The 26,833-nt window shown below is 45.1% G+C and overlaps 3 protein-coding genes across 3 annotated transcripts in view; 1 reads left to right on the top strand and 2 right to left on the bottom strand.

Moving 5' to 3' along the window:
* Positions 1 to 8,017: 8,017 nt before the first annotated feature.
* Positions 8,018 to 26,833, bottom strand: part of LOC118430517 (F-box/WD repeat-containing protein 7-like) — a 45,481-nt gene continuing 26,665 nt past the window's right edge. The window contains exons 17-19 of the mRNA XM_035841474.1: positions 24,964 to 25,115; positions 20,215 to 20,302; positions 8,018 to 9,022 (exon numbers count right to left, since the gene is read on the bottom strand). Of these exons, the coding sequence (XP_035697367.1) occupies positions 8,936 to 9,022; positions 20,215 to 20,302; positions 24,964 to 25,115 (327 nt within the window). The 3' untranslated portion in view covers positions 8,018 to 8,935. The remainder of the gene's footprint in view (positions 9,023 to 20,214; positions 20,303 to 24,963; positions 25,116 to 26,833) is intronic.
* On the top strand, positions 11,691 to 16,578 carry LOC118431081 (pneumococcal serine-rich repeat protein-like). Its single transcript, XM_035842211.1, has 4 exons — positions 11,691 to 11,839; positions 12,473 to 12,533; positions 13,684 to 13,852; positions 14,120 to 16,578. Exons 3-4 carry the CDS (start codon positions 13,817 to 13,819, stop codon positions 15,812 to 15,814), a joined length of 1,731 nt encoding a protein of 576 aa, XP_035698104.1. The 5' UTR covers positions 11,691 to 11,839; positions 12,473 to 12,533; positions 13,684 to 13,816; the 3' UTR covers positions 15,815 to 16,578.
* On the bottom strand, positions 16,586 to 19,520 carry LOC118430999. The gene is made up of 4 exons (XM_035842090.1): positions 19,372 to 19,520; positions 18,422 to 18,740; positions 18,188 to 18,300; positions 16,586 to 18,019 (listed from the first exon to the last, which is right to left on the bottom strand). Exons 1-4 carry the CDS (start codon positions 19,411 to 19,413, stop codon positions 16,679 to 16,681), a joined length of 1,815 nt encoding a protein of 604 aa, XP_035697983.1. The 5' UTR covers positions 19,414 to 19,520; the 3' UTR covers positions 16,586 to 16,678.

The following is a 26,833-nucleotide window of genomic DNA, read 5'->3' as shown; positions in this document are numbered from 1 at the left end:
CATATATCGATCCAACAGCGGGGCACAGCCCTACAAGCACTTGATCAGCTAATAAATGAGTTACCTAGGTATTCAAACAGATTGATCACCCACACAGCTTTGGCGACGTATCGTTACGTTCATATCAAGATAAAGTGCCTATGTAGCTACATCATCCAACAACTTCAAACAAGCAGAAATCAATTACGCGAACAGCGCTGAACTCAAACCAACCTTTCTGGACTGTGTTCTCTGGAATGCCCTGACCAATGTTACTAACGTTGTCTAGCCCAGGCAAACATCTCGACTGTAACATTCCATTCCTTTGTGTAGTAAGGAAAATATGCCACCGCCGCTTGTCCTGGCAATGCTCCTACAAATGGGCCAGCCTGCGGTCAGGCCCACCCTGCCGACAGTGTTTGGAGTGTGTTTTACACTGACAGGCAGGCCGACCGAACAAAATAATCCGGTCGCCCAAGAAGGTTCAGAAATCCGGGTTGATGATGATAACGATTACATTACGCGGCGTTCAACTGTTAAAACAAGTAACGGGCGTTAGGCGTGTAAGTTTTTGTTTTAAAGTATCGCAGTTTTTGTTTTTAAGTATCCCCTAATCTTGGACAATGTCTGATATTCTTAGCATCAGTCAAAGTTTGCTTCAATACAGGCAGGAAACATCACCTACCAAAATAGCTGCATATCTGGTCCATCACCTCACAACGTGTGTAGTCTTGTCTCGATGTAAGCCAGCGATGTGTGTGCAGGTGCGAGCCTCAGACCCGCACGCAGGGAGACAGGAAGGTCTATAGAGCACCACGGGCTATCCGCGATGGAAGGTCATGTGGCGTCTGAAAACACTTGTCTCGTCCTGACGTGGAATGGAAACTTCCCATAAAAGGACGAAACGATTCGACGTCTGCCGGCCCCTCTCACTCAGCTATTTCCTGTGCAGGCGAACACGCGTCTTCGTGACGACACCACCACTACCTGGGAGTCAGGTGGAATTCGGATGACTTTCTTCCACTTGAGAAGCGTCTCGCGGGCTCTCGACAAGTCGTCCCGACGCTACCAGCAGGAAATGTTTACGTCTGTACATGTACATGTACGTACACTCACGACGCCTTCTTAGCCTCTCTCGTTTGGTCAAGCAGTTCTTCCGCAACTTTTGAGCGTCACCTATTATTATACACGTCATAATCAGCACCAAGCTACAGGCTTTTAATTAGGAGGCTCTCCGCCTTGGCTCGGGGCAAGCTGCAGGTGCTGGGTTAGTCCAGGCTTGACCTGCTAGGTCACATCAACCAAATTGTCACAAATCGTTTCAACTAATACGGGTAGTTGGAGATACTAACTTATGTCTAAACTAGGGAGACCCACACACGGTATCTCATGAAGAGAGCTGTAGGTTACATTGCTAACAAATGGTGAAGAATAGAGGCTGTGCGCACCTGAAATCACCACGAAGAACGCTGAGACATCTCCCCAGAAACAAAAGGTCCATTCTCACTGATCTCAGTGACACAAGTGACATGTGGTGTCATGTGTATGGCGAAACCTGCCAATGACGAGAAGCATGCTTGCTTTAGAACACGTCAGGCACCAAGGACGTTTCGTTGGTTGGACAGGTGATAGCCATAAGACAGTATCGCCTGGCAACAGTGAAGGGTGCGTTGTGAAGATACGGGGTGGGAGGGGGGCAGTTGTCCCGCCACCTTCGTTAGCTCGGACAGCCGCTTTGTGTTTATCATCATCTGGCCAGGGGCTAATTGGGAATGATCGGCTGGTTCTGATCGGTGTTACTGTTTGCACATGCAATCGGCATCGACTGATGGAAGATATTTTGATAATTATCGTTATCTCCGTTGCGGGGGCTAATATGTCTATTTGGCGGAACTGTTGATCATCAGGCCTGTCAGCGGAAGCCGTGATGTGGGATGAGGATTCTGGGCGGCCATTACAAAGCCTCGCCTCTCTCTGCTCAGGCGGGGATGATAAATCAGAATAAGCGTCACAATTACGCACGGACTGGAGATGAAAGCTGATATCCGATTCCCCAAATTACAGACTTTTGAACAATTCGCACACACGCAGGAAGGTTGGGCACATTATAGCTGTGTGATCAGTAGATAGGACGGAATCGTTTCCTACGGGTGATTTACGGTAGCAAGCATTTTCTTCTTTTCAAACTTCGCCGAACACTATTGCACCATGCGCTTTCATGTTGGGTAATAGACGAAAAGTACGTCTGATGTGATCTGACAAGTAGGGAAAATATTCCGTATATCAAACAGTTAGCACCAGCTAATATGCAATTAATAGGTTCTACCGAGGACTGAGCAATCACACAACATATCAGATGTCAGATGAAGATCGGCGCAAACTGGCACAGTTCATACGACTGGCTGATGACTACTGTAGTTTATACACTACAGAAAACACAGGCAGGCGACTCACAACTATGACATTCCTGCGTAACTGCACAGTACATACCTGAACGTTCACCTTGCCGTAAGGCTCTGACCACAACTATTGCTATTAGTCCACATTCTCTTGACTTGAAAGGTGCAGCGCGTTTAAACTTTGCGAAACAAGCACTCGCGCCACTGTTTGCGACCGATCAAGATGAAAATGGTTAACAACAGTTCTCAAAGACCCATTTAGCTGATAAGGTCGGCAAGCAAGAACAACACGTGGTCTCCTGGACAAATAAATGGCATGACGCAATTACCAAAGAAACTTAAATAATCGTCTCGCAGCATAACTTTAAAAATAGAAGCGTTTTCCGGGACCACGTCTCCGAAAAGTCTCAAGAACTTGAAGAAGAGGTGCTCGATACTTGCTCGTGACACTTGAGGCCCGGTAGCTACCTTAACTTAAGTTTCGACGTGATGACAAACCGCCACGAACCCCCATCTCCGCATCTCTTATCTAATCGTAACTACCCACTACAGCGTAACGATTTCTGTTTGGCTGACCCAAGAGGTGGCAACTCACCGCATCGAGCCTGATTGTAAAGGGAGCAGACAAACAAATGTATCCATCAAGTCAGTCCAGGTATTCAACCGTGTGCCCAGTAGGCCATCTTGGGTTACAGATTAATCAGTACCTGGGACAATTCTGTTAGTGCTTGATTAAGTCGTACGTGTCAGCGAGGTGGGAGGGGGTAAACACGGAGGACTCAACGACACAATAGTTAAAATCGAGCGGTGTCAGCAACCCAATAGACACTCCAGTGGTGCATGCTACCCTACGTGCCGGGAGGTTGATCGTTCCTGCATCCCATCAGGGTGTTCTGTAATAGGAATCACAATGTGCGAGGCGCAGAAATTCCGATCTGTCAGAGGTGCTTGTTTGGTAGGGTCAGGTCACCGGCAGTGAGGCGGATGTAGAGTGCGACATCATTGTATCCTTACATCTGCCATGGGAGAACTGCATATAATGAATGCCCCTTCACGCTGCCGTTACAGTCTAATTTTCCCATTATTAAAGTAAGGTTGGCTTGACTCCACTGGGTCCTGTCGGGTGTCAGGAAAACATGGCAAACCCCCGTGCTTCTTCTTACACGAGGGCGTCCACGGCCGACCTACAGTGTTTGCTAACGGGGCAGGGTCTCTAGGTGACTGAAAGGAGACACTCCGCCTAACCAAAGCCTGTCAGTAAAGGAAGGCGCAAACGCGTAAAATCCCGCATTTTCCGACTGATCCCTACGGTGAAAAGGAACCAGCAGCCGGGATTTTACTGGAAGTTTGGCTGTTTGCAGAAGACCACTCCGTGTTGTTAGAGCCGCGAGCGACGTCACCATTAGTACAGTGCCCAAATACCCCATTGAATGCTCCGTGGCTTGATCTATGTAAGGGCACACGGAAAGAAACAGTCCAACAAAAGCTACCAAATCGGTAATGTTCTGCGCAAATCGCGAATTTTCCGACAGATTAAACTATACCCTGTTTCAACAAGTTGTTGTGATTGCATCAACCGCAGCACGGCATTTGCGGACGCCAGTTCGACACGCTTTGCCAACTAATGCACCAGACGACAGAAGTGTGACAAGCCATATTCATAACACGAACCTACGGTCGTGAGTCTTACACGACTGGTCGGTTTTGATGAATGATTCCTACCAGAAACAAGGTTTACAAACAGCTATCCCCATTACCTTCGCGCAGTGTTTGCCCTGCCACACCAAACGATAAACAGCGCGACTCGCCTTGTGAAAACGGGCACCACTGAAAGGCACTGTGGGTTACTGAAGCATTCTAACTTCTCTGTTATCGGAGAGTACCCGTCGAAAGATCTTTGTACAAACCGATGATTGACAACAAACAAGTGTAGAGGGTTCGGTGAGACCTGAGGTAAAGGGTAGGTACTGTCTTGTAGAGTACGGGCAACAGGTATCTAGCAAACAGTTCCCCGGGCGGTGACTTGCTGATGTTGTAATGGCGGAAGACCCCTGACCTTTGAGACACACCATCCCGTACCGCTAATAACTACTGCGTCGATGTCCCGCAGGACATTATCTACAGAAAGGTAAAACCTCACCTGTGGCATGGAGGGCAGCACGGAACCGAAACCGTCGGTCCACAGCGTCCCGCAAGGCCGTATGTTTGTCGGGCAAAGGGTCCGTCTTTAGGTCTGCGCCCTTGGTGTGTGTGTGTGCCGGGGTTATCCGATCCTCAGGTGTTGTAGCGCACGGGCTGCCACTGTTGTCCCGACTCTGGCACAACACGTGTGGGTCATTAGTAAATATATGCACCCCTTGACCCTTGCTTGTCGACGTATAGGTATCTCATAGATTTCCAATCATATGCGTCCGAACGCAAACAATCCAATCGGGGAAACCGGAGCACTAGCTGGGGCTGTGAGAACGCAGTTCACCTCCGTGCGACACGATCTACTTACTCCCCGCAGGTGTGCAGAGGGCAGTTGTTGAACGGGGGTGGACATTGCCGTGCGTGGCTTGATATCTGATCCACGGTGTTTGTTTAGGTTTCCCCGAAGAGAACAGCAAGTCGTGGGCGCCGTGACGTGCGAGAGTCGTAGGCACTGACGGGAGCCTCCAGGTGGCGGGAGATGCTCACCGGCTGACGGTCCAATCACATGTCTGAGCATACCCCAGCATAATTCACTTCAAGCCTCCCACCAAGCGGAATCGACGAAAGGTGGCTGTTTTCAAAACAAAGCCGTCCGCGGTTTGTTAATGAAAAAATGTTCTTATGACTATATGCCAAGGCAAGATCTATCGAATCTCTTCACAAGGATGACAAGAAAAGAATCTCCGTGTCCACAGACAGGATCAGCTTGTGTGGTTCTATTCAGGCAGGCATGCGTCGTGTCAAGCGCCGTCGTCCTGGGCTGGAATCCAACTCCTTATCACAGAAATGCGTCGCACCTCCCTCCAAAAACACATAGTTAAGACCCTCCCCAACTGAAGCACGCGAAACGCCCACCGTGGGCCCACCGTAAACGGCCAAATGTCATCAGAGAGGTCATCTGACAACCAAAACTACAGTGTTGGGTTCAAAGGACACGATGTCTTCCAACTTTATGCACCGAAGTGTTCCACAGTTACTGATCTCGCAGCTTTCTGCGTCTTAGCCAGATTATCCGTTGTCCGTCTAAAACCCAACGTAGCGTTCTTCCCGCGAACAGCACCCAAATTCTTACACTGCCATACACCGACATAAATGTCGAAAAAAAACTATGGAAACCCCAAGAAAGGACTTTCATTGTTTTGCTCTAACAAATGAATCGCATCCTTCCCACAGCCAAGACATTTCAATTAAATGGTCTTCTCAGAACAGCGTCATTGCGATGCATGTCTGGAAACTAGCGGGGGCTGAGGCTGATTCTGATTACGCCACCATGGCTACAGTTGTTTACCACAAATCAAAATTGTCAAAGACAAAGCCCTTGTGCAACTTGTAGGCAAACAGTGGCGTAGTAAAAGTGTACACTTAAGGCATGAAGTCTGAAAACGACGCGAATACGCGGACGGTGTATCTGATTATCGCTGTACGTAGGGCGAACGCGGCGTTGCCTTGACCCCTAGTCCCAACCGCCCCGGGGAAAGCTTAGCACAACGATAAGTATCTTGGCTTTTGGACAGAAATTACAGCAGGAACTTGAAAAACTTACCGTTGAATAGAAACTCCTGCATGCAGTCCCGGGTCCAAGCGACTGGAGATCTGATGTCCGGCGTCGGTTTCCTGCGTCGTTGAGTCATTGGACGAGGCGACGTCCTAGGAAATCGCCGGCACAACGCATGGGGCAAGGGCCTCCACTTCTCTCGGCTGTCAGACCAACTTGTGTGTGACGGAAAGCGGCTTCAGGTCCTGCTGGAGTACGGATATTCACGATGACAAACACGGGGGATTGGAGAAGCGGGAAATATCGCGGTCATGCCCGTCGTCCCTAGTCTTTGTCGCACTGGAATGAGGACCGTTAACTGCCGACCACTGACCAGCCTCGTTCCGTCTGCCCGACTCGTCCCTACAAATCCCAAACTGTGGTCGCGGCCTCGCAAATGCCAACCGGACCGTTCCGAAAACTTCAATCTCGCGGGAACCTTTGAGGTGTGGCCAGTAAATGCGGCAATCTGCAGACCACCACAGCCAACCGTGAGACCATTATGGTGTTTGATTTACACTGGCTTGCGTCAAGGGCTCTTGAACATTTCCTGTTGGGATCGCGTAACCTCTCCGCGAAGGAGACCACTTCCTGACTGAAAGGGCTGACGGGAGGACAGGGAACCGGGCCGTATGTGGTCACATGTGTATTCCGCAGTGTATTGCGGGCCAGTCCACCGCCCGGAATGTGTGCTGATTGTCTGATGACTGACTCAGATCGCTATCTGGTTTCATATTCACCTGTTAATCATCGAGTGGCTCCTAATCCGCGGGTAAACACTGTCTGCAACCTGCAGGGTCTAAAATCGTTCTAATGAGGTCTTCAAGACAAACTTCAGCGGGGAAACTACCAACTTAAGAAAACAATGAGAGTGTTACTTACTATGTAGTAGGCAGAAAGTTGTAACCAATTGGCTACAAGCCCAGGTACGAATTTGACTATTGTTCCCGCCAAGTGGAACCCGTCTTCCTGTTAGAAGATGTGCGGAGAGAAGTGTGGAGCGACCAGAGGCATCCCATTCAACAATCACTGCTGCAACAATGAACTTTTCTCTCTATGCGACTGTCCGTGGAGGGGGAAGAGTGGACTTTTGGTCAGAGTTTCAGTTTCAAGAAGGGGGATTACATTTCCAATCAAATGTATCGTAGGGCTTGTTCCGTGGTCTTTTTCGTTTTTACTTTACCTTTTTTTCTGGAGACAGGTTATCTAGTACCTAGTACTGGCTAAAACTGCTCACTGGTTGGCTGTCTATTATTGGTTAGACACTGCTCAGGGGTTGGCTAGTACTGGCTAAAAGACTGCTCATCAGTTGGCTGGTACTGGCTAACAACTTGTGTTCATTGCCTTCTTACTTTAAGGCAAAGTAGCTACTAAAGGAGTTTGCCTGACATGACAGCACAATTAAAGAACACACATCAACAGGTGTCAACTCTGGTAGTACTAACAAAACTACCTGGCAATCAGATCCATTATACTCCATCTGACAAATTCTTTTAGGCTGCATGCAACGGTCGCATCTCCCTCCTCCCTCACCAAACATCCCTGAAAGATCAAAGACTAGCAGCAATCACCTGGGTCAATACAAGTGTATGTCCTTTGATTCATTTCCATATTGACACAGCATGGCATATTTCCTTGGGAGATTGGAGCAACTACATATCCTCTCATCCCATCATTGGCACAGATTCACAGGAATCTCCGGAATCTGGCAGATTCCACAGTAAGTGCATTCCTTCATCAGCGTGCAGATAACCAGTGAAAGTTCCCAACAAGAATCCTGTCTGGGTGCCTGCAGGTTTTCATCCCAAGTTGAAAGGGTGCAGATGTGGAAGGATACAGTGGATACGTCTTTTGCACATGCAAAAAAAAGCAGACTGACAAACAAATGCTTGGTGGCACAATATATTTATTATCAGCAAATAACCAGACAACCAAACAGTGTATATACATGTACATGAAGATTTGATAGAATTTTACAATCTGTAATCATTTTTAGGAATATAGAATATAGGAAAGTACAAAAATAACAATTTCATAAAAGAAACAACCAAACCCAAGGTGTTACACAAAAAGCCAATAATAAATGTTTCATATCTTCACAATAAATTCAAATATACCCCAATAATATTTGATATTGCAAGAGATACCCCTATAAACATAATGGTCTCTTCCAGCCACATACATTTCTGTTGTGTTGGAAGATACCAATGATTAACTAGGGGTGTTACAACAGCAACACAAGAAAATGTATCAGTCAATGCATAGAAAATCAATCATGAAGGGTCATGAAGCCCACAAAATATATGATGTTGTACTGATACCTCAACATAACTACATCATGATCACATCTTTCTATTCTCACTTTCTCAGCCAAAAGGACTGAGGAGTTGGACTCAGCTATGGGGATATTGCACTTCCTGTGGAATTCCAAGACTCTGAGTCCTTTAAATCTTCTGTCATGTCAAATTCATCTCATCAGGAGGGCGTGAAAGTAGGGTCTGAAGTTCAAGTTCCTAATTTTCTCACCAATTTCACGCAGACGTCTTTGTTTCTATTGTCTAAAGGAATATATGGTTACAAATTTTCCCATGATTTTGCGATACATCATGACCATGGCTTTATAATGGCCAAGGCTTCTGTGTTTCCAAGAATTCCAGTTTTGCAGACTGAGACAATTAAGACAGTTTCAAGAGCAGGCTAGCTTAACATGTCTCAATGGCTCTTTAATCATGAGTCCCCACAGTCTACTGCAGCTGCTGTAAGATGCCTTACATGGTGTGGTCTAGTGGTGAGGAGACAGTCGGAAAAGACAGCAGGTCCAGATTGCAGGCTATGTTGTGTCTTCCAGAGTTTTTGTGAGGTCCCAGAGCCTGATGAAGCCGTCATCGCTACAGCTCACAACATGATGGAGCAGTGTCTGTGAAAAGACCAAAATTGAATTGTCATAACTTGTACCCTGATTTCTTTAGGACATTGCAGTGATTGTTTTAATAATCCCTATAAGTTGAATTGTTATGTGTATGTGTATCTTTTACTCTCATAAATGTATCTAAATGTCTCATAAATGATTGATGTTGGGCTCATATTGTGATGTACTGTAATATGACTTCCCCAAGGCAAGCTACTTGTAAAAGTGCAGCTCAAAATACACAGTGATGATCTTTGAAGACTAATTCAAAACAGCATAAAAAAAACACTTGATAAGTAAAGCAGGTCATTTTCTGAAAATCAACAAGGACATAAGGATTTAACAACCCAAGGACGAGCAGATAACATTACAAGTGCCAGAAAATTGCTTCCTTCCCTTTCACAGCCCTGACAGCATACCACATCCCACTTTACCACCATTCCACCCTCCAAGCTCTGGTTTAAAACGGATATCTACTGTATCCATCGTTGAGGCACATCTAACTACTGTTTTGAAACAATGTTGGGATTAGCGTAGGTTGTAGGGAGTGGGCCTGACCAAATCTCCTGAATTGTTTCCGTGTTATCTGGTTGATAAGTGCATAAGACAGTCTATCCCCCACAGCAACCCGGGTCTGGGGAATCAGGTTACCACTGGAAGAAGAAGTGGACTCAGAACTATACTTTAAGTCTTTTGTTTTTCCAGCAAATCTACTGCATACCCAATACCAAGAGATCTGCAGGAATGCATGGGAGAACTATGCCAGGCAGATAACATAGACCCAGGTATTTTTTGTTGAGATAAAACATTCCAACAGGTGTCATCAGATACCCCGCTGGGTGACAACTTTGATGTTCCGACTGGTCTCCGCCATCTCATCATCAAAAACTCTTCTGCATATTAGGGTGATGGCATTTTTCACGCATCGGGGCCCGCTGGCGTCAACAGAACAAATACTGTATTCTCAACAAGACCTGGAGCTGATCTTGCTTTGATATATCCTGGCCCTGGAACAGCAAGCTTAAAATTCTGTTTGAAGTGATATATGAGGAAAGATATTTTTTACAATACAGTCAGACCTGTTCAAGTGAGCACCTCTAACTACGTAAGGACCAGCAGACCAATGTGACCACTTTTTGCTGGAGCCTTAGGCTTTCCCCACTGACATGTATGGTGACGGTCTGTCCACATAGACCAGATTTATTCCATTTGTTTGCCTGTTTATTGGCTATATCCATTAGCAATTCATAATGTGCATACTGTTCTTCCTGGGATCCTTATTTCATCATATCTAAAAATACATACATAGGAAAGTACAATATCTATGGTCCCCAAAGACGGTCCTCTTGGACCTAGAGGTTTTGTAATATGTAGAAACACTGGGCAATCATCCTGCTCACTCTGAAGTGAGTTAGGAACCATGACAAGTAATCTAACAGCATTGCACCTAGTCCTCCCATAAGCCTGATCATGTTAAACAGGCCCCCTGAAAAGTCCAACAACACTGGGAGGTAGTGGCTGTGGGAGAATGTACCTTAACATAATGTGCTGAGAGAGAAAACATCTCTGGTTTTTCCAGGTGGCGAGATGCTGGGTTGGAATGTGATTTCTCCATGGCCACCAAAGCTCTTCCTGTTTTGCGCTCCCCTCTACAAAGGCCAAACCGATTATGGCTGGTGTCGAGATATTCTTTCTCCCTTGTCCGGCACAGAGGAGCTCTGTTCTGAAACATGATCTGATCCCAAATCCTCTCACAACCCAAAAGAACAATTTTCCTCTTCGGCACTCCAATTGAATTAGACCTCATGAGGACTTTAAGGGGATTTGCCATCTCTTATTAATGCTTGGATTAAATTCAATGGAAACTGTGTCCAACCCTGCCGAACATCAAAGCCTTGGGGTGCCTTTCACAGGGGGGACGTTGGATGTCTCAATTGGTTTGCAAGGAAAGAGATGTCAGGGAGAGAAAAGACGTCAGAACTATGTGCCCTTGGAGAACATCTGTGCCATCCAATAAAAGCTGGAAATCAGTTTGTATCCAAAGAGCACTGCTTCCACTGGCATGCATACATGAGCAGCATCTGCACAGGTAATCCTCCAACACCTGTGTTTTGTTTGCCGGCTGTGGTGTCTTGAATGGGCAGCGAGAAACCAGCCAGGTGTGTGCCGGCTCTGAATGCACAATGAACACAAGGGATACCCGTGGTGAGAAAATTCCTCCCCCACTGAACCACCATTGTTGGGTAAGGACTCGGCCCCCTTCTCAGGGTGCATGCAGACTGAAGGTTATCCAACCTGCTGGATCTAATGATAGGGACCATGGTGAGGGAAAATATGGTCCGACAAAAGGATGGGGGTGGGCTTCCTTTTTCTCCTGCTTCAGAGCCGTATCCAAGAAACTGTTGCTTCCAAGGAAACATTCCAAGACAGTAAATGTTACTTGCAGTCCCTAAAACCATCCACCGTGAGGAAACCATCTTGTATGGAGTGACCTTGCCTGGCTGATGCCCGGCTGGTGGGTAAATTGTAGAAACATCGAATCTGCACACAAGGATGGACCACCCTTCCCAATAAACGCTCCCTGTAAAGTGCCTCTGTCACCTTCCAACATTCCAGCACTGCAAATGATTGAACAAGGTCGCCTGATTCTTCCCTAAGTGCCTTGACCCTCCAATACGCGAGAATCCAATCTCGTTGGGAGGTCTCGCGAGGCTGTAATTTGGCCGCGCGCGCGCGAGATTTGACAGCCGGACGGTAACTGCATTAGAAGCCCAGCTGCTAACAATGGCGTCTCCCAGCGTCAACTCGATCGAGTCAACTTCAGAGGTTAGTTATGCTATTATTTGGCAACATCCGCCGGTACATCGGCATACCAAGAGCAGATAATATTGTTGTGAACCTATGGACTCGATTTCGTTCCGTAAATTTGCAAATTTCTGGTCATTTTTTACAATTTTTGACGGGCGGTTAATGCTTGCTTGTCGTGAGAAATCGTGCATGTTTACGCCGCCTTTTACTTGTAGTTACTCGGATAAGTTTGGCTCAAGCCGTAAAAATATCCCATAGAAGCGTACAAGTACCATTATAGGATCGTTGTAGATCCAAACTCGTAAGATTTTGGGCGGTTTTGGCCGTGAATTAGTCGATGGCATCATGTCGACTTGTGAAGGTTACGCGTACGTGAGTTGGGGAGGGGGGCGTGTTTCCGTGTATAGCGTTCGTTTTGATCAAGGCGGTAGCACTTTGCCGACTATGATTTCACTTTTCGCCGGATGAAACTCCACAAAAACGTGAACATATCGATGTAGGGTCCTTCTGGGTAGAAATTTAGCATGGTTTTGGCGGCTTCGTGAGTGATTTTTTTGTGTGTGCCCAGATTAACTAGGAAATACGTGACGAGTGGGGAGTGGGTGTGTCTGCAAAAATGTATAACGTTTGGCATTTGCTGTTCTTTTTCAGATCAACGTGTCGGGTACAGAAAGTGTGTTAGACATGACCACTGCAGTTGAAGATCCCCCCTGTAAGTCGTTGGATTGATTGTCTTTTTTTCAGCATTTCATTTCAAATCTGTCTCTTATGCACAGAAATACCAAGTCATGCATCCCATTCAAATTAATGTCATGGTCCAAATGTATTTCCCTTATGTTAATATTATTAGCACTTCTTTGCTTGGTCACATGAAACGCAACTCTAGGTATTAAAATTGACACTTAATTCTGTTTTGTTCCATTATATGATTTCATCTTCAGGTCTGGTTTTCGGAGATCAAAGATTAAAAAGCAAGGAGGACCTGGAGCGCCTGCGGGTTAAAGATCTAAAATACCTTCTTAAATCATATGAGCAAAAGCAAAATGGAGTTAAGTCCCAGTTAGTCGAACGGGCCATGTACTATCTTGAGAGTCTGCGGGGTGGCCCTGAAAGTGCCAGTACCAGTAGTACTGATGCTAGTGCATCTTGCTCTAGTACTATTGATGCTTCTTACAAGTCTCTTGAGCAGGAAACAAGGCAGTCTATCTTTAGCAATGACTTGCGACAGTTGCCATCTTTCAACTTTGCCGGACTCTACGAGTATTTGATTTTGCAGAAAAAGACGTTCAATCACACTGAACTCACGACAACGTCTTACAAAAATCAAAGAGCTTTTCAGTACTTTAAGGAGGGTAATGTAAAAAACATTGAAGTAGCCAGGAAACATGACATAGTGTTTGTGAGAGCAAAGGTGATACCCAGTATGAAGAAGCAAAAATACAGCCCCATCATCTGTTTCTCCAACTGCCGGGTTCAGAGAGCTGCTTGCAATTGTCCAGCAGGGTGACTGACAAATCCATCCATGCACCATTGTTCCACCCTCTACTCACCTTGGTATTAAAACCAACTAACTCACATTATGGAAAATACCTTCAGGATTTCAAGATGTTGATCTTCTTTGCACCCCTCACCTTCTTGTTGCAGCATATAGAGTTCCAACTGCATGGTCACTTTCAACCTCTCATGACAGATCTAGCCGTGCTAGCCCCGTTGGCTTCACATTGAGTCAGTGACCCATTGATAAGATGTTTAACTTATAGAGATTGTATATTGAATTTATTACATATAGATACTTAAGTTTTGGAAAAGGGAGATCTTTTTGTACTATTGTAACTAAGTATGATATTGTAATTTTACTGCAGGACATTGCCTGGAGGCCTGGGGAAATGTAACCACATTGGTGGGTTACTGTTTGCCATTGAGGGATTTAACAAAACAGGATTGAAAGACCACCCCACCCCCCTGACATCCACGTCACGGCCATCGTCCACGTCAATGCTGTCAGAGTGGAACGTTCCTCGCAACGATAAGGTTGGCTTTCCTCTTCAAGAAGTTTAAGCTAATACTTCACACAATGATAGTCCATTGAATTGATATTCTATCACTATTACATATTTTGGCTGTATGTGTTGTCACTCAGCTTTGTACTTGTATACTTGTGATTAGTTCTTGAGTCTTGTTTTATCACAAAGTGATCCTGAATCTGAGATGCTTCAGGGTTTACAGCTACTTGTTACTTTGTTGATTCCCTTAAATCAACATGCTAATGCACTATTCTGATATTATTCCCATCAATAGGTTGAACCTGCATCCATCACTGACATCAAAATAGGCCAAATGAGGTACGGTAAAGATGTTAAGTTCCTGGAGACAAGCCACTATGATCCGCGGGCACCCCACCAGAGGGAGGTAGACAAGGTTGCCTTGAACAATTGCAAGTTGCAGGTTGAAAAAAGTTACCCCAGCTCCCTGTTCGTGCTGTATGACCCTCCTAAAGCAGTCCGTCGTAATGCAGCAGTGCAGAACCGTGGTGATGTGCCGGCCACAGCGAGCTCCAGTGATGTGCCGGCCACAGCGAGCTCCAGTGATGTGCCGGCTACAGCGAGCTCCAGTGATGTGCCGGCCACAGCGAGCTCCAGTGATGTGCCGGCCACAGCGAGCTCCCGTGATGTGCCTGCCACAGCGAGCTCCAGTGATGTGCTGGCCACAGCGAGCTCCAGTGATGTGCCGGCCACAGCGAGCTCAAGTGATGTGCCGGCCACAGCGAGCTCCAGTGATGTGCCGGCCACAGCGAGCTCCAGTGATGTGCCGGCCACAGCGAGCTCCAGTGATGTGCCGGCCACAGCGAGCTCCAGTGATGTGCCGGCCACAGCGAGCTCCAGTGATGTGCTGGCCACAGCGAGCTCCAGTGATGTGCCGGCCACAGCGAGCTCCAGTGATGTGCTGGCCACAGCGAGCTCCAGTGATGTGCCGGCCACAGCGAGCTCCAGTGATGTGCCTGCCATAACGAGCTCCAGTGATGTGCCTGCCACAGCAAGCTGGACACATGTGCTGGACACATGTGTGGTAGGAAACCATGGCAATGTGCTGGAAACAGGTGACATGGTTACTATAGGAAACAATGATGTGCTGGACACATGTGCAGGAAACCCAGTTGACATACTTGACCCTAGCTCTACATCTCTCCCCTTCAATGACTTCTACGATTTCACAGAATCTGCATTCACAGAAATGATGGACACACACCTACAGTCATTAAAGATTACAAAAAAAGAACAAACTGCAACCGAAGTAGCTACCAGAGGTCAGTCTAACAGTGATACCTGGAAAGAAGAGAGGAAGAAAAAACTCACAGCATCCAATTTTAGCTCAGCAATAACATGTAAGGTGGAACCATCCAACAAGGTCCGGTCCATCATGTACAATACTTTTTCAACCGCAGCAACTCAATACGGAAATCAACATGAAGATATTGCAGTGGAGGAGTATGTCAAAGTCCTACAAAAAGAAAACCCAGAAGCAACCTGTATTGAAGCAGGACTTATACTGTCTCTTGAGAGACCCTGGCTAGGTGCCTCTGTGGACAGGCTGGTGGTTAGTCATGGACAGATCATTGGAGGTGTAGAAGTCAAGTGTCCCCATTCAAAGAAAGGACTCACACTAGAAGAGGCAGTCCAGAATAAGGCATTCTTCTTAAAAAAGGAAGACAGCAGTGCAGCGCTCAAGAGGTCACACAAGTACTACCACCAAGTGCAAGGACAGATCTATTGCTACAACTTAGATTGGGTGGACTTCGTTGTATACTTTGGCAGGGATAATATATTCTGTGAACGAATTAAAGTAGACGCAGAATGGCAGAAGAAGAATATCCCAAAGCTTGACCACTTCTACAAAACAGCCATACTACCGGAGCTGTTCACTCAAAGAGTCAAAAGAGGTAAGAAACTCTATGGTATGTACGGCACAGGAAAGTGGACACCATACCTGTCTTAGGTCTGAGCAGGACGATATCTTGTTTGTTACAAAAATGATGTCACACAGAAACAGCCAGAGATATTGAAGGTTCATATTTTAATACATTTGAATCATTATATGTATGAAACATTACCATTTCCCAAAGTATTTCTTATCAGGTGCTCATTTTTGTCAATGTTGAAAATGCTGTGAGAACTTGTCTATCATTTGGAAAAACACTAATGATATATACATGGCATTATCATTTCTCACAAGCATGAGTTGCAAAGCTCTACGAGTAAGAACATATGTTAAGACATCTTCTATGAAACATGAAATACCAAAACATTGTCAGGTATGTTGAAGGTCCCTGTTTTTATACATTTCAACAAGTGATATGTATAGATCATTACCATTTCTCAAAAATCATATGGTGGTATTTTTAAAAATGGAGTATGAACTTTTTTTATATTATTTGTTAACTGTTCATGTTATATACACATCATCATCATTTCTAAAGAAGATGAGTTGCAAAGTACATATGAATAAGAACATTTGTCATGGCAGTATATCATTTGTAAAACATGCCCTACAGACCCACTCAGATATGTTGAAGGTTCTTGTTCAGTGTGTTATGTATGAACCATTACCATTGCTCGATGTGTCTGAGTCATATGGTGGTAATATTTCTTCAATACTGAGTGAAGATGGAATAGAAAGTTTTGTGCATCATTTGTAACACTATTACATGTCATCACAATTTAAAAGCATGATTTAGAGTGCTCAGTTTTATTATACAGTAAGTTATACATAGAATTTAAGTATCACATGGTATTCAAACTATACTGGATACATGTTGTAAATAGACCAATAGAATAGAATGTCAAACAAGCAGATTGATCTTCATTTCTCAACAGTTTGAACAAGTGGTGGTAAGAAATTAGTCAGGTATGCACATACTGTGAATACTTGGTCTGCATGCAGTGTCATTGAAATGGGTAAATTTCCATCTAGGATATGGTAGTTCTTTATTCTCTCAATCGCCCTTTCAACATGGATTCTGACACATGCTATATCCATTGTCTCCTGAACTTCTGATGGAGAAAGAGCAGCACGTTCACCCTTGAATGGTGGGATATTCAGTGTTACTCCTGGTGGCAAAATATCCGTGATCTCAAACCCACGGTCTGCCATAACATTATCCCCTGGTTCTAACAGGTCTAGTAAACCAGACTCTCTGGTTATGGCCTTATCGGAAATTCTGCCAGACCATAACTTTGACACAAAAGTTATCATGCCATTTGGGCTGATTCCTACAAGTACCTTCCATGTGTTGTGATGTTTGTAGTTGGACCAGGTCTGGGATTGTGCAAGCATGGCAGATGGAACTTCAATAAAGATTTCAGTACAGTCAATGATGATTCTAGTGGTAGGGTACTTAGAGAACTGTAGTGGCATGTTTGCTCTGACTTCTGATTGGGATGGAAATGGATGCATCTGTGGGAGCTCTAAATAAAGGAAGTTTATCCAAGTGCTTATAATGCGCGACACTGTGCTTTCTGATAAACCAAACCGGATGGCAAGATCTTTGTGGAACAACCCAACCCTTAATCTAACCATCACAAGGAAGAACTCGTCTAGTAAAGTACACTTCCGTTTTGGCCCAGGTCTAGATCTTCCTGGCATCTGAAATGGCTTGGAATCGCTTACAGTGCTACCACTCCTCCTGTACTGGAGATTAGCAGCTTTGGGAGCCAGGTACCGATACACAGCCATGAAAACATCAAAAGATGGGAATCCCGTGTAAAATCTAATAGCACTATTGTCCTCTTTAAATGTCATGGCTGAAAATGACTTGAACTCCATTATCTGTGCTTTTAAGCTGGAAACTAATTCATTTAGACTAGTGCGCTCCTTCTCAAGCATCAGAATTTTGTTTTCCAACTTTAAGACATAATCCTTGTAGTCATCTAATGTCTTAGAGTCATCTTTCACAAATGTATAGTCATGGTCAGAAACACGAGTGGAATCACTCTTGGTTTGGGTAGAAGCCGTAATGAGTATCCCAGGTGTTGGGGATGTTGCAGTCTCTACAGCTGTGTGTTGGGTTGTTGCGGTGCTGTCCAAAGGGCTGTCATCAATGGCCGATGTGTCTGTATCCATGCAGCCACCAGGATCCAGACCAGAACCACTTGCTATGTCCATGAAGGTAGGGGTACTTGTACCACGTTCAAGTACATCATTCTATAAGAGAGGTAAGAAATGCTATGTTGGAGTGTACATACTTTGAATACACTCAAGTAATACATCTATAATGTTACCCCAGGCTATATGTATCATAAATCATTTTGCAATCAGTGTTAGGCATACAAGGGTTCAACATAAGATTATACACACATGCATAACACTCACCCTGTTGAGTCCATGTGATCCTTTGGCCTTGTTTGGAGGAGGGCAATGTCGTACTTTTGGTGTTGGTCTCTCTGGTTTGGCTTGTGACCAGGAATGAATCACCGGTGCTGCACCTGATACAAATGCAAGAAGTATAATGGACATTTCATGGTTAAATAAGACTGTTTTAAGCAAACAGTAGACATAATATGACTTTCATTAGGAGTGATTTACATATAAGAATAAATTACTTACCATTCCTGAGCCTTGGATTCTTGAGCGGAACTCCTTTTCTTGACAGTCTGATAATGTCGGAGTCTCTGAAATGTTTTTCACAGAACACAGTTGTATTGTTCATGGTGAAATTATCCCTTCCGAGCTGTCTTTTTACCAGACAGGCCCAGTGCTTCAGTAACTTGTTATCTTTTAGTACATTTGGGGGGACCTTGAAAAATGTGATGTTTGTTGGCACTTTCTCTCCATTGACACACTTGAACTGACAGTTTTTGCATCCATAGGCTTTGCAGTATTTTCCTGCTGATGTGAATTTCGTCTTCGATCGCGACGCGTTGATCTGAAAAAGAACAGCAAATGCCAAACGTTATACATTTGCAGACACACCCACTCCCCACTCGTCACGTATTTCCTAGTTAATCTGGGCACACACAAAAAAATCACTCACGAAGCCGCCAAAACCATGCTAAATTTCTACCCAGAAGGACCCTACATCGATATGTTCACGTTTTTGTGGAGTTTCATCCGGCGAAAAGTGAAATCATAGTCGGCAAAGTGCTACCGCCTTGATCAAAACGAACGCTATACACGGAAACACGCCCCCCTCCCCAACTCACGTACGCGTAACCTTCACAAGTCGACATGATGCCATCGACTAATTCACGGCCAAAACCGCCAAAAATCTTACGAGTTTGGATCTACAACGATCCTATAATGGTACTTGTACGCTTCTGTGGGATATTTTTACGGCTTGAGCCAAACTTATCCGAGTAACTACAAGTAAAAGGCGGCGTAAACATGCACGATTTCTCACGACAAGCAAGCATTAACCGCCCGTCAAAAATTGTAAAAAATGACCAGAAATTTGCAAATTTACGGAACGAAATCGAGTCCATAGGTTCACAACAATATTATCTGCTCTTGGTATGCCGATGTACCGGCGGATGTTGCCAAATAATAGCATAACTAACCTCTGAAGTTGACTCGATCGAGTTGACGCTGGGAGACGCCATTGTTAGCAGCTGGGCTTCTAATGCAGTTACCGTCCGGCTGTCAAATCTCGCGCGCGCGCGGCCAAATTACAGCCTCGCGAGACCTCCCAACGAGATTGGATTCTCGCGTATTGGGTCGTCTGAAGACTTTGCACCCAACTTGTCCTTTCAGAACAGAAGATATACAAGCCTGCAACTGTTAAGTTCAGATGTGGCAAATCATGACCAATTTGTCTACAGGGATGGGAGGGGGCCATGTCTGACTCAAATGAAGGGGGCAGAGCAACCAGCTTGAGGTCAACTGACATGCACAGCACTGGTTCCACCCTGCTGGGAGCAGGCATCCTGCATGTAGAGATTACAACCCTGATGTAATTTATAAATCACTACAATGTTTGCTGTAACAATATACCAGAACAATGATGCCAACCATCACACAGTAATCCAAGACTATCATACTTGTTCTCAAAGAAAGGGCTTTTCTTCTGGACGTTTTTTTCTTGAATGCCGGTCTAGATGAGATGCAAGGCTTCATATTTGAAAAAGGTAAAATAATACCAGCTGTAGTAAAAAATGTACTAGAGGCTGTGTCCCCTCCTGCAACATCACATGCACAACCTTGACTTAAACTCCTATCACCGCCATACTACAGTACTTTTAATTTGAGGGTAGATCCGTTTCATTGCAAAATTGTTTTAATTGCAATGAGGTTCAGCGAACCTTACAGGTACATAGCTGTCTTTCATCCAGTCGGGGCTTGAAAGGATGGGAGGAAGGATTCAATATCAAATTTTGAAAAGCATGAGTTCTATATGTACTTACTTTCACCTGTCGGATGGGTCCCTTGTGGCCGTGCAGGGAGCGAAGGCACGTCAGTGTCACCAGGTCCCACTCTTTTAGCACCGCATCACTGGGATGGAAGAGAGCAAAGATGTCACATGAGAAACCATACATCCAATTCTCCAAGTTTCCTATTACACCACTCCACCTTACTGTGATCTTGCTGCTCTGCAATATTCACATGACCATGGATTTGCTCCAAGAAAAATAAATAGACAATCAAACACACAGACTACAATATCTACATTTTCACAGGGGTAACAACAGAATCATCATGATCAGTTCTGGCAAGTCATGCAAACAAAGTCCACTCTATCTCTCTCCAAGGGCTCCTGTCTTCCATGATGTTATATCAGTCATCTTTTTGTAACTATCAATACTGTATATAAAAAATCGCAGAAGCTTCATAATAACTTATGGATATTGTGGAAACATGAAAGAAAGAGACAAAGAACATGTTTTCAGTAAAATGATACAATTACTGAGTAGCTATGGTATGGCTGTATCCTGACACTGAACAAATGCCAGGTAAAAATAGGACTGTGTTGACATCATAAGTCTGGGTAGCAATCATCAGAAAGTGCTGAATCAACAGTATGGATGGTGTTGCAATACTGTCAAAATAACCATTGCCACATAGTTCCCTTTCTTCAGCACATTCATACCAGAAATGAATTTAACTCCTAACAAAGCTCTTTTAAAACCGTACATGAAGCATTTTTATGAATGCAGGGTACATGAACCATTTTTATGAATGCACGGTAAGCCAAGACAAGATGACTGTAAGGGCGGTACAATTGCTTGTTTCACCTGGTGAAATACGGTAGGCATCTTATGCTAACCTTCAAACAGATGTTGTGGTAGCAAATTGAAATGTTGGGGTAGCAGCTGTTAGAAATGTCAGTTCTGTCAGAAAACATTAAAAATTGTAACCACAAAACATCTACCTGAAGATAAATCTTGAAGAATGCTTCTAATTCTACCTATTTGTAGTCATCATCCCTCCTACTTTGTGTATCCATGTCTGAACCTTGGGGAATGTTTGGATGAGATTAAAGGGTTGATTCGAGCATTTCACGATGCTAAACCCGAGAGCCGGGTCCCTCTCCCAGGTAGAGCCTGACAGTGTCACAACACCTGTAATTGTTGTGATTGATGTAGTAACACAAGAAACATTTGTCCAAACATCCAGGTCAGCTCCGGGGCACCCAGATCTCTTTTCACACCTTCATCCTAGGACAAAAGGGCGGGTCAAGGCGATCCCATCTCTATTCATGGCGCGGTGAATGGCCCCACCTTCTGTCGGGTTTACAAGTTTAGATAGCATGGCAGGGCACTCATAAGGGTACAGCCGCTGTGGGCTGCCTGAGATGTAACAGGTGGCAGGAGTGCAGAAATCCCTCTGGTTCCGTTGTCGTGTGTGGACATGTTACATTGACTTGAACCCGAGCGAATGCAAGACAGCAAGGGGCCTGTAAGACCTTGGATCCAGCATGTGACCCTCACCCAAAGTCATTGCCACCATATCCATATGTAAAGACTTTCAGTAACTGCGATTTGGCAAGTACATGGTACAAACATCAAGAAGTCCGTAATATCGTGCAGTTTTGGATCCCAAAAAAATGACATCTTTCAGTTCATTGCTCCTCTCTCCAGAGTGGTTGAGTTGTAAGATAACTAGTATCACTTCTGTGAAGCCAACAAGCCAGATTTTACCAACCAAAATAACACCTGCCTATCTTGGTTATGTGGTTTCTTATCTCTGACTTACCCTTGGCATGCTGAATCAGATGTATCAGCATTTAAAGTTTTCCTGAAGGGCACCACCCGTCTCTCAAGCCGCCCCACATAATGGGCGACATGGTAGGCAACTCCGCCAGGTGGGCCCTATCAGCCATTCCGAGTCTTCGACCCCAAACTTATATTTTGAAGATTTCAACAGCTGGTTGTTATGGTTACAGGAATGCACAATTGCGAAACACCATCTGGAAACATATGTTGCCAGAGGTGGTCTAAAAGAGAAAAGCAATAATGCTTTTGTGCCAAAAAGCATTTCTTGAATACTTCCTAAATCGTTTGGAAAAAAATTCGCTCCTTTTGTCTGCCCAACTTTATCTCTCGGTAATATCTGTGATGTATGTAACCCCAAGGATGATGTTTGAAAAAGGAAGACTCCAGAACCGAGACGTTGAAGGCTAGACAAGAGGAGAGGTCCAGGTGGGACGTCTCATGCTGGAAGCTGGAAAGGGGAAAGGCTATCACAGAAGACTTGTCCTTGCAATTGGAAGTAACTTTTGTAATGGGAGTTTGCTTACTGACTGCGTACCTCTGCGGCAAAGTAGTTCTGCGTGCCACTGAACATGGATGTCTCATGTAATAATACCATTGACACAATTGTGAATACCGGTCAATGATCCTGATACATCTATGTCCTTACTAACGACTGTCAAAACTGAGCAGGGCTCACGAAAATACTTTCAGGTTTGATGCACCAGTGGTCAACAGACCGCATTGCATGCTGAAAAAAGTACAGTAGAACTTGGCCTGATTGGGAGAAAAGTTTGCAGGAGTTGTCCTTTGGCAAAATATTTTCCCTATAGTATCAAGCCACATCTGATATTTTTTTTCAGCCCGCAAATTTATCTCCTTGAGACAACTTTGTTGGCCTTCTGCACGATCCAGAAATATTCTTATTGTTTACAACGTCCTTACTTTCCACTTAAGGTCTTAATGGTCGGCATGCCGGATGGCTGTGGACTGGCGATGCATAATCCTCCATTTACAAACTGCGCGGAGGACCCAATCTGGCCGGGATTACAGGCCACGGGCTGAGGAAAGACCTCCAGTCACAACACAGCCTTGGACTTGCCTGGTGCTGTCAACACGTTTATGATATGCTTGCACACTGTTTGGTGATACTGCACGTCTTTCTCACGCACTCACGGCTGAAGGTTGCTGGGTTGGTATTAGGAACGCCCGCATGGTGTGTGGCCCGATTCAACAGCTATATTCACCGACAAAGTATGGCCAAGTAGCTGCCTAGAAATAACAGGAAAATGAGTCTTGTGGTCTGCTTATCAGCTAAAGTCATCCGGAAGTTCAACTTGGTCATAGCGGAAGGGGAAGGGTGTCTCTGGTTTGTAAGCATCAATATCGACTGCAATAGTTTGTCAACTAGGATGCGCGAATGAGCAGGTTGTGATAGAAACTTGTCGTCGAGTATATACAAAATTTCCATGCTGTGCATAGAGAGCATGGGAATATCGCTCTCAGGAAGGAAATTTCTGCAAAGGGGACAGAAATTCTTCCCTAAAATGTCACAGGTGCCACCAGGCAGTAAACTCCTGTTGCTTATTCGGGCTTAAACAATCAAATATTAATGGCATCGTTTCCATCAGATGGAGCAACAGCACTCACAAAAAACCCTTATTTTCAAACAACACATCTCAGGCCTGTCAGCTCGAGGGTCAGATTTGCATACACAGCCCTTCATCTACACTTCTTACAGGAATAACAGGAAGAGATGCTGGCTGACAAGCAAGCGCACCTGGGTCCCATGTTACACCAAACACTGGCTTCACATCCTTTACCAATTAGATCAAAGGCCCATGGACAAATGTTAATAGGCAAAAGCCCCCATAAACAGACCGGGGTCCTTTCGTACATGCCTCCTCCTAATGCCACCGTCAAATCATAACAGGGCCGACACAAACTCATTGCATGTGATGAAAGACAGCGGTGCCAGAAGTGGAAGGAAGGAGAGCACAAGTGTGCAAGTAATCACTCTGTTTATGATTCCGATGATTAGGAGCGAAGTTTACTCCGGGAAGGGCTGCAGAGTTTTCCTGTGTTGATCTGCGTTCAGCTGGGGGAATGAATCAATTTCTCGGCCGGTGTGTGGGTTATGCTGACTGGCTGTTGACTGGAGCGAGGCCAATATTTGTCTGGGAGTGGGAGCTGGTCATAAGGACATCTCTCTGCTTGGCATAAATATGTCAGGTGTGCTGACTTGGAGATGGCAGAGAGCAGCCACCTGCTGCTGGCACTTATTAAAGAGGAGGGTTGGAGGTACCAGGGCACACCCTGTCCCCCCCACCCTGCAGTACAGGAACTCTCCCTGCGGTTCAATATCCACCGCTTTCCGTAGTCTCAAATAGCGCACAAATTGTCACCGACTCTAACGTTCGGCGAGTCGTAATGGGCCTCACGTTGGTCCATGAGTCATACCATCTGTCAGGTCGTTGACCTTTACATCACATCTCGCGCGCCATGCCTTGGGGCAGGATGAAGAGCAGATGGCACCCTGGATGGCACAGTACCTTTTCATGATCCAGTAGCTCAGGATTAGTACACAGCTAGGGGGAAGGGCTTTAATGACAGAACAGCGTGTCATCATTAGGGCAGGAGCTGGGACCAATTATATCTCACTGGTTTTTAATATCCATGCAAAAGGGGGACAAGGTGAAGTGGTGAGTTGAAATGATACAAGAGGACTAGATTTATAGTTAGTGGTTTACGGTGTAGGCGCAAAAGGTTAAAGACACAAGTGCTCTCGAAACAGGCTTTGAACTTGGAGCTGAAATTCGAAACCATTTTGTAACACGTTCCTGACATAACATGGCTCCTTACCGCGACTCCTTCCCTCACGGTAAACTAACTAGGATGGAACTCGACAAAATAAAGACTGACTCAGAGGTATTTAGTAAAATGAAAAAAAAAGGGAAGACTCACTTTGACCCGGTGAGAAAGCGCCTCCCTGCCAAGGCCACCGAGTTGACAGGTCCATCATGTGGCTGTATAATGGCCAGCGGCTCGGCCGTGTACAGGTCCCAGAAATGGAGCTGCCCGTCCGCAGACCCACTCAGCAGGAGACGCTTCTGTACCTGTCAGGTTGAGAGACAAAAATCATTCAATAAAGCACTTTCTCTCACTGGCCCTATTGAATGTAGCACGCAGGTGCTTGCCACCATCTTGGAGTCCCTATTTGCACTTCAATGGACCTTAATTCAAGCATACAAAACACTTTCGTGTCTTAACAGCAACTTACATAAAGTATCGTGCTATTTATCTCTTCATTGAGCAGAAGTATCTATGATACATTTGATGTTTGAAAGGGAACATCTTTTGAAAACGTAATCTATGACTCACTAGATGCAACTTGGGACACCAACAACATGATTGCATAGTAGAGCAGACGCAGCAATGATGTTGCAAGAAAATACTGATGGACAGATTACACTATTGCAAGGCTCAACAAAACACCTCTATATACAGGTAAGTGCAAGTGAAATTGCAGTTGTGCATGTATTTTTGATGTCTACTAGTCCATCAAAAAGAATGTTTCAGGAGTTGCTCAGGCACAATCTTCAATATTGAGTCTGTTAGACATCAATATGAATTGTATATGCCAAGTTTGGGAACAAACAAATATCCACCACTTGCACACCTGTGCAGGTTGACATTTGAGACACATGCACAGCTCCAATTTTACCTGCATTGACCTGCATATACAGGACCTGGTGGTATTATCAACCTTACTTTACCCATATAGCACCCATATGTGAAAAGCAGTTCTGAGAAAGCCTTGTATGTTGAGCATCTTTAACAGCTATAAGATGAGAGCCTGGGGATGTATATAAACTATACAAGGACCTATCAAGGGGTCTTAGAGGTTTCTGTTTGTTGTGGTTTCCTTTGCATTTCTGGAGGAAGGGAGTCCACGGCCACATGGCCCTCCTATACCTCCCCAGAGAGCACCTATCTGAAACTTGTATTTGAACTAAAGTCAGCTAAGCACATTGGTGGCATTTCAACAGCCTGTTAGGGGTGCAGGGATTAGAGATTTAGTTGCAATCGGTTTGCTACTGATAGGGAAGCACCCAGAAATCCGATCCCCAGCTACCTCAGCCATGCTTCTGGTGGGAGACACATGGACTTGATGCTGGGCGAGGGTTATCTATCATAAACAGAGGAGCACATTGCCTCCATCTGGCTGTGATGAGTCAGCACTTGATGATCGCCATTGCAAGTTGCTATTTTAGAAGGTCTGGACCACAACAAAGGACACTTCCAGGCACACTTAGATAAAGGCGTCAGGTGCACTTTTTTTTCACATGGAGTGATTCCAAGTTGACTATTCTTTCCCTCATGGGATGCTGACTTGAGGCCTGTAATAGCTTAAAGTTTGCCCATGTATGGAACAAGATCCGTTTTGTTGCCCCATTGCAGATGGAAACACTCCCCAGACCTTTTCTGTGTTGAAGACTAAAGGATTACTGAGGAGAACCCTGCCAGACTTACATACCTCTGACAGAGGAGGCTGGAATGATACACAAATCACCAGAAGCCCAAGTGTTTGTCCTAGTAAGTGCTACTCTGGATAAGAGCTGTCGGTGTGATGCGAATTCTGGGGTTTATTTGGAAACAGTTTCCATGGCTTTATCTGGCCAGGAAGGCAGATTCCTCCTGCTTTGCTGTTGTTCCTGACAACCAGATGAGCACTTCAGCATCGGACACCAAATTACAGTAAACCAGAGGTGACTCTGTGGCTTCTGTGTGGATGCTAAGTTGGCAGCTGTAGTCTTGGAGTTCTTCTTTACAC

The sequence above is a fragment of the Branchiostoma floridae genome, chromosome 1 (assembly GCF_000003815.2).
Source record: "Branchiostoma floridae strain S238N-H82 chromosome 1, Bfl_VNyyK, whole genome shotgun sequence".
Lineage (NCBI taxonomy): Eukaryota > Metazoa > Chordata > Leptocardii > Amphioxiformes > Branchiostomatidae > Branchiostoma > Branchiostoma floridae.
The sequence above is the reverse complement of the archived record's forward strand: the minus strand, read 5'-3'. Positions and strand labels throughout refer to the sequence as shown.

Bases quoted from the DNA above. Each gene is read 5' to 3' on its own strand.
- LOC118431081 (XM_035842211.1), top strand. From the start codon at position 13,817: ATGCTGTCAGAGTGGAACGTTCCTCGCAACGATAAG. The intron at 13,853-14,119 runs GTTGGCTTTCCT...TCCCATCAATAG, and splicing joins ACGTTCCTCGCAACGATAAG to GTTGAACCTGCATCCATCAC.
- LOC118430999 (XM_035842090.1), bottom strand. From the start codon at position 19,413: ATGGCGTCTCCCAGCGTCAACTCGATCGAGTCAACTTCAGAG. The intron at 18,741-19,371 runs GTTAGTTATGCT...GTTCTTTTTCAG, and splicing joins CGATCGAGTCAACTTCAGAG to ATCAACGCGTCGCGATCGAA. The intron at 18,020-18,187 runs GTGAGTGTTATG...CCTCTCTTATAG, and splicing joins GATCACATGGACTCAACAGG to AATGATGTACTTGAACGTGG.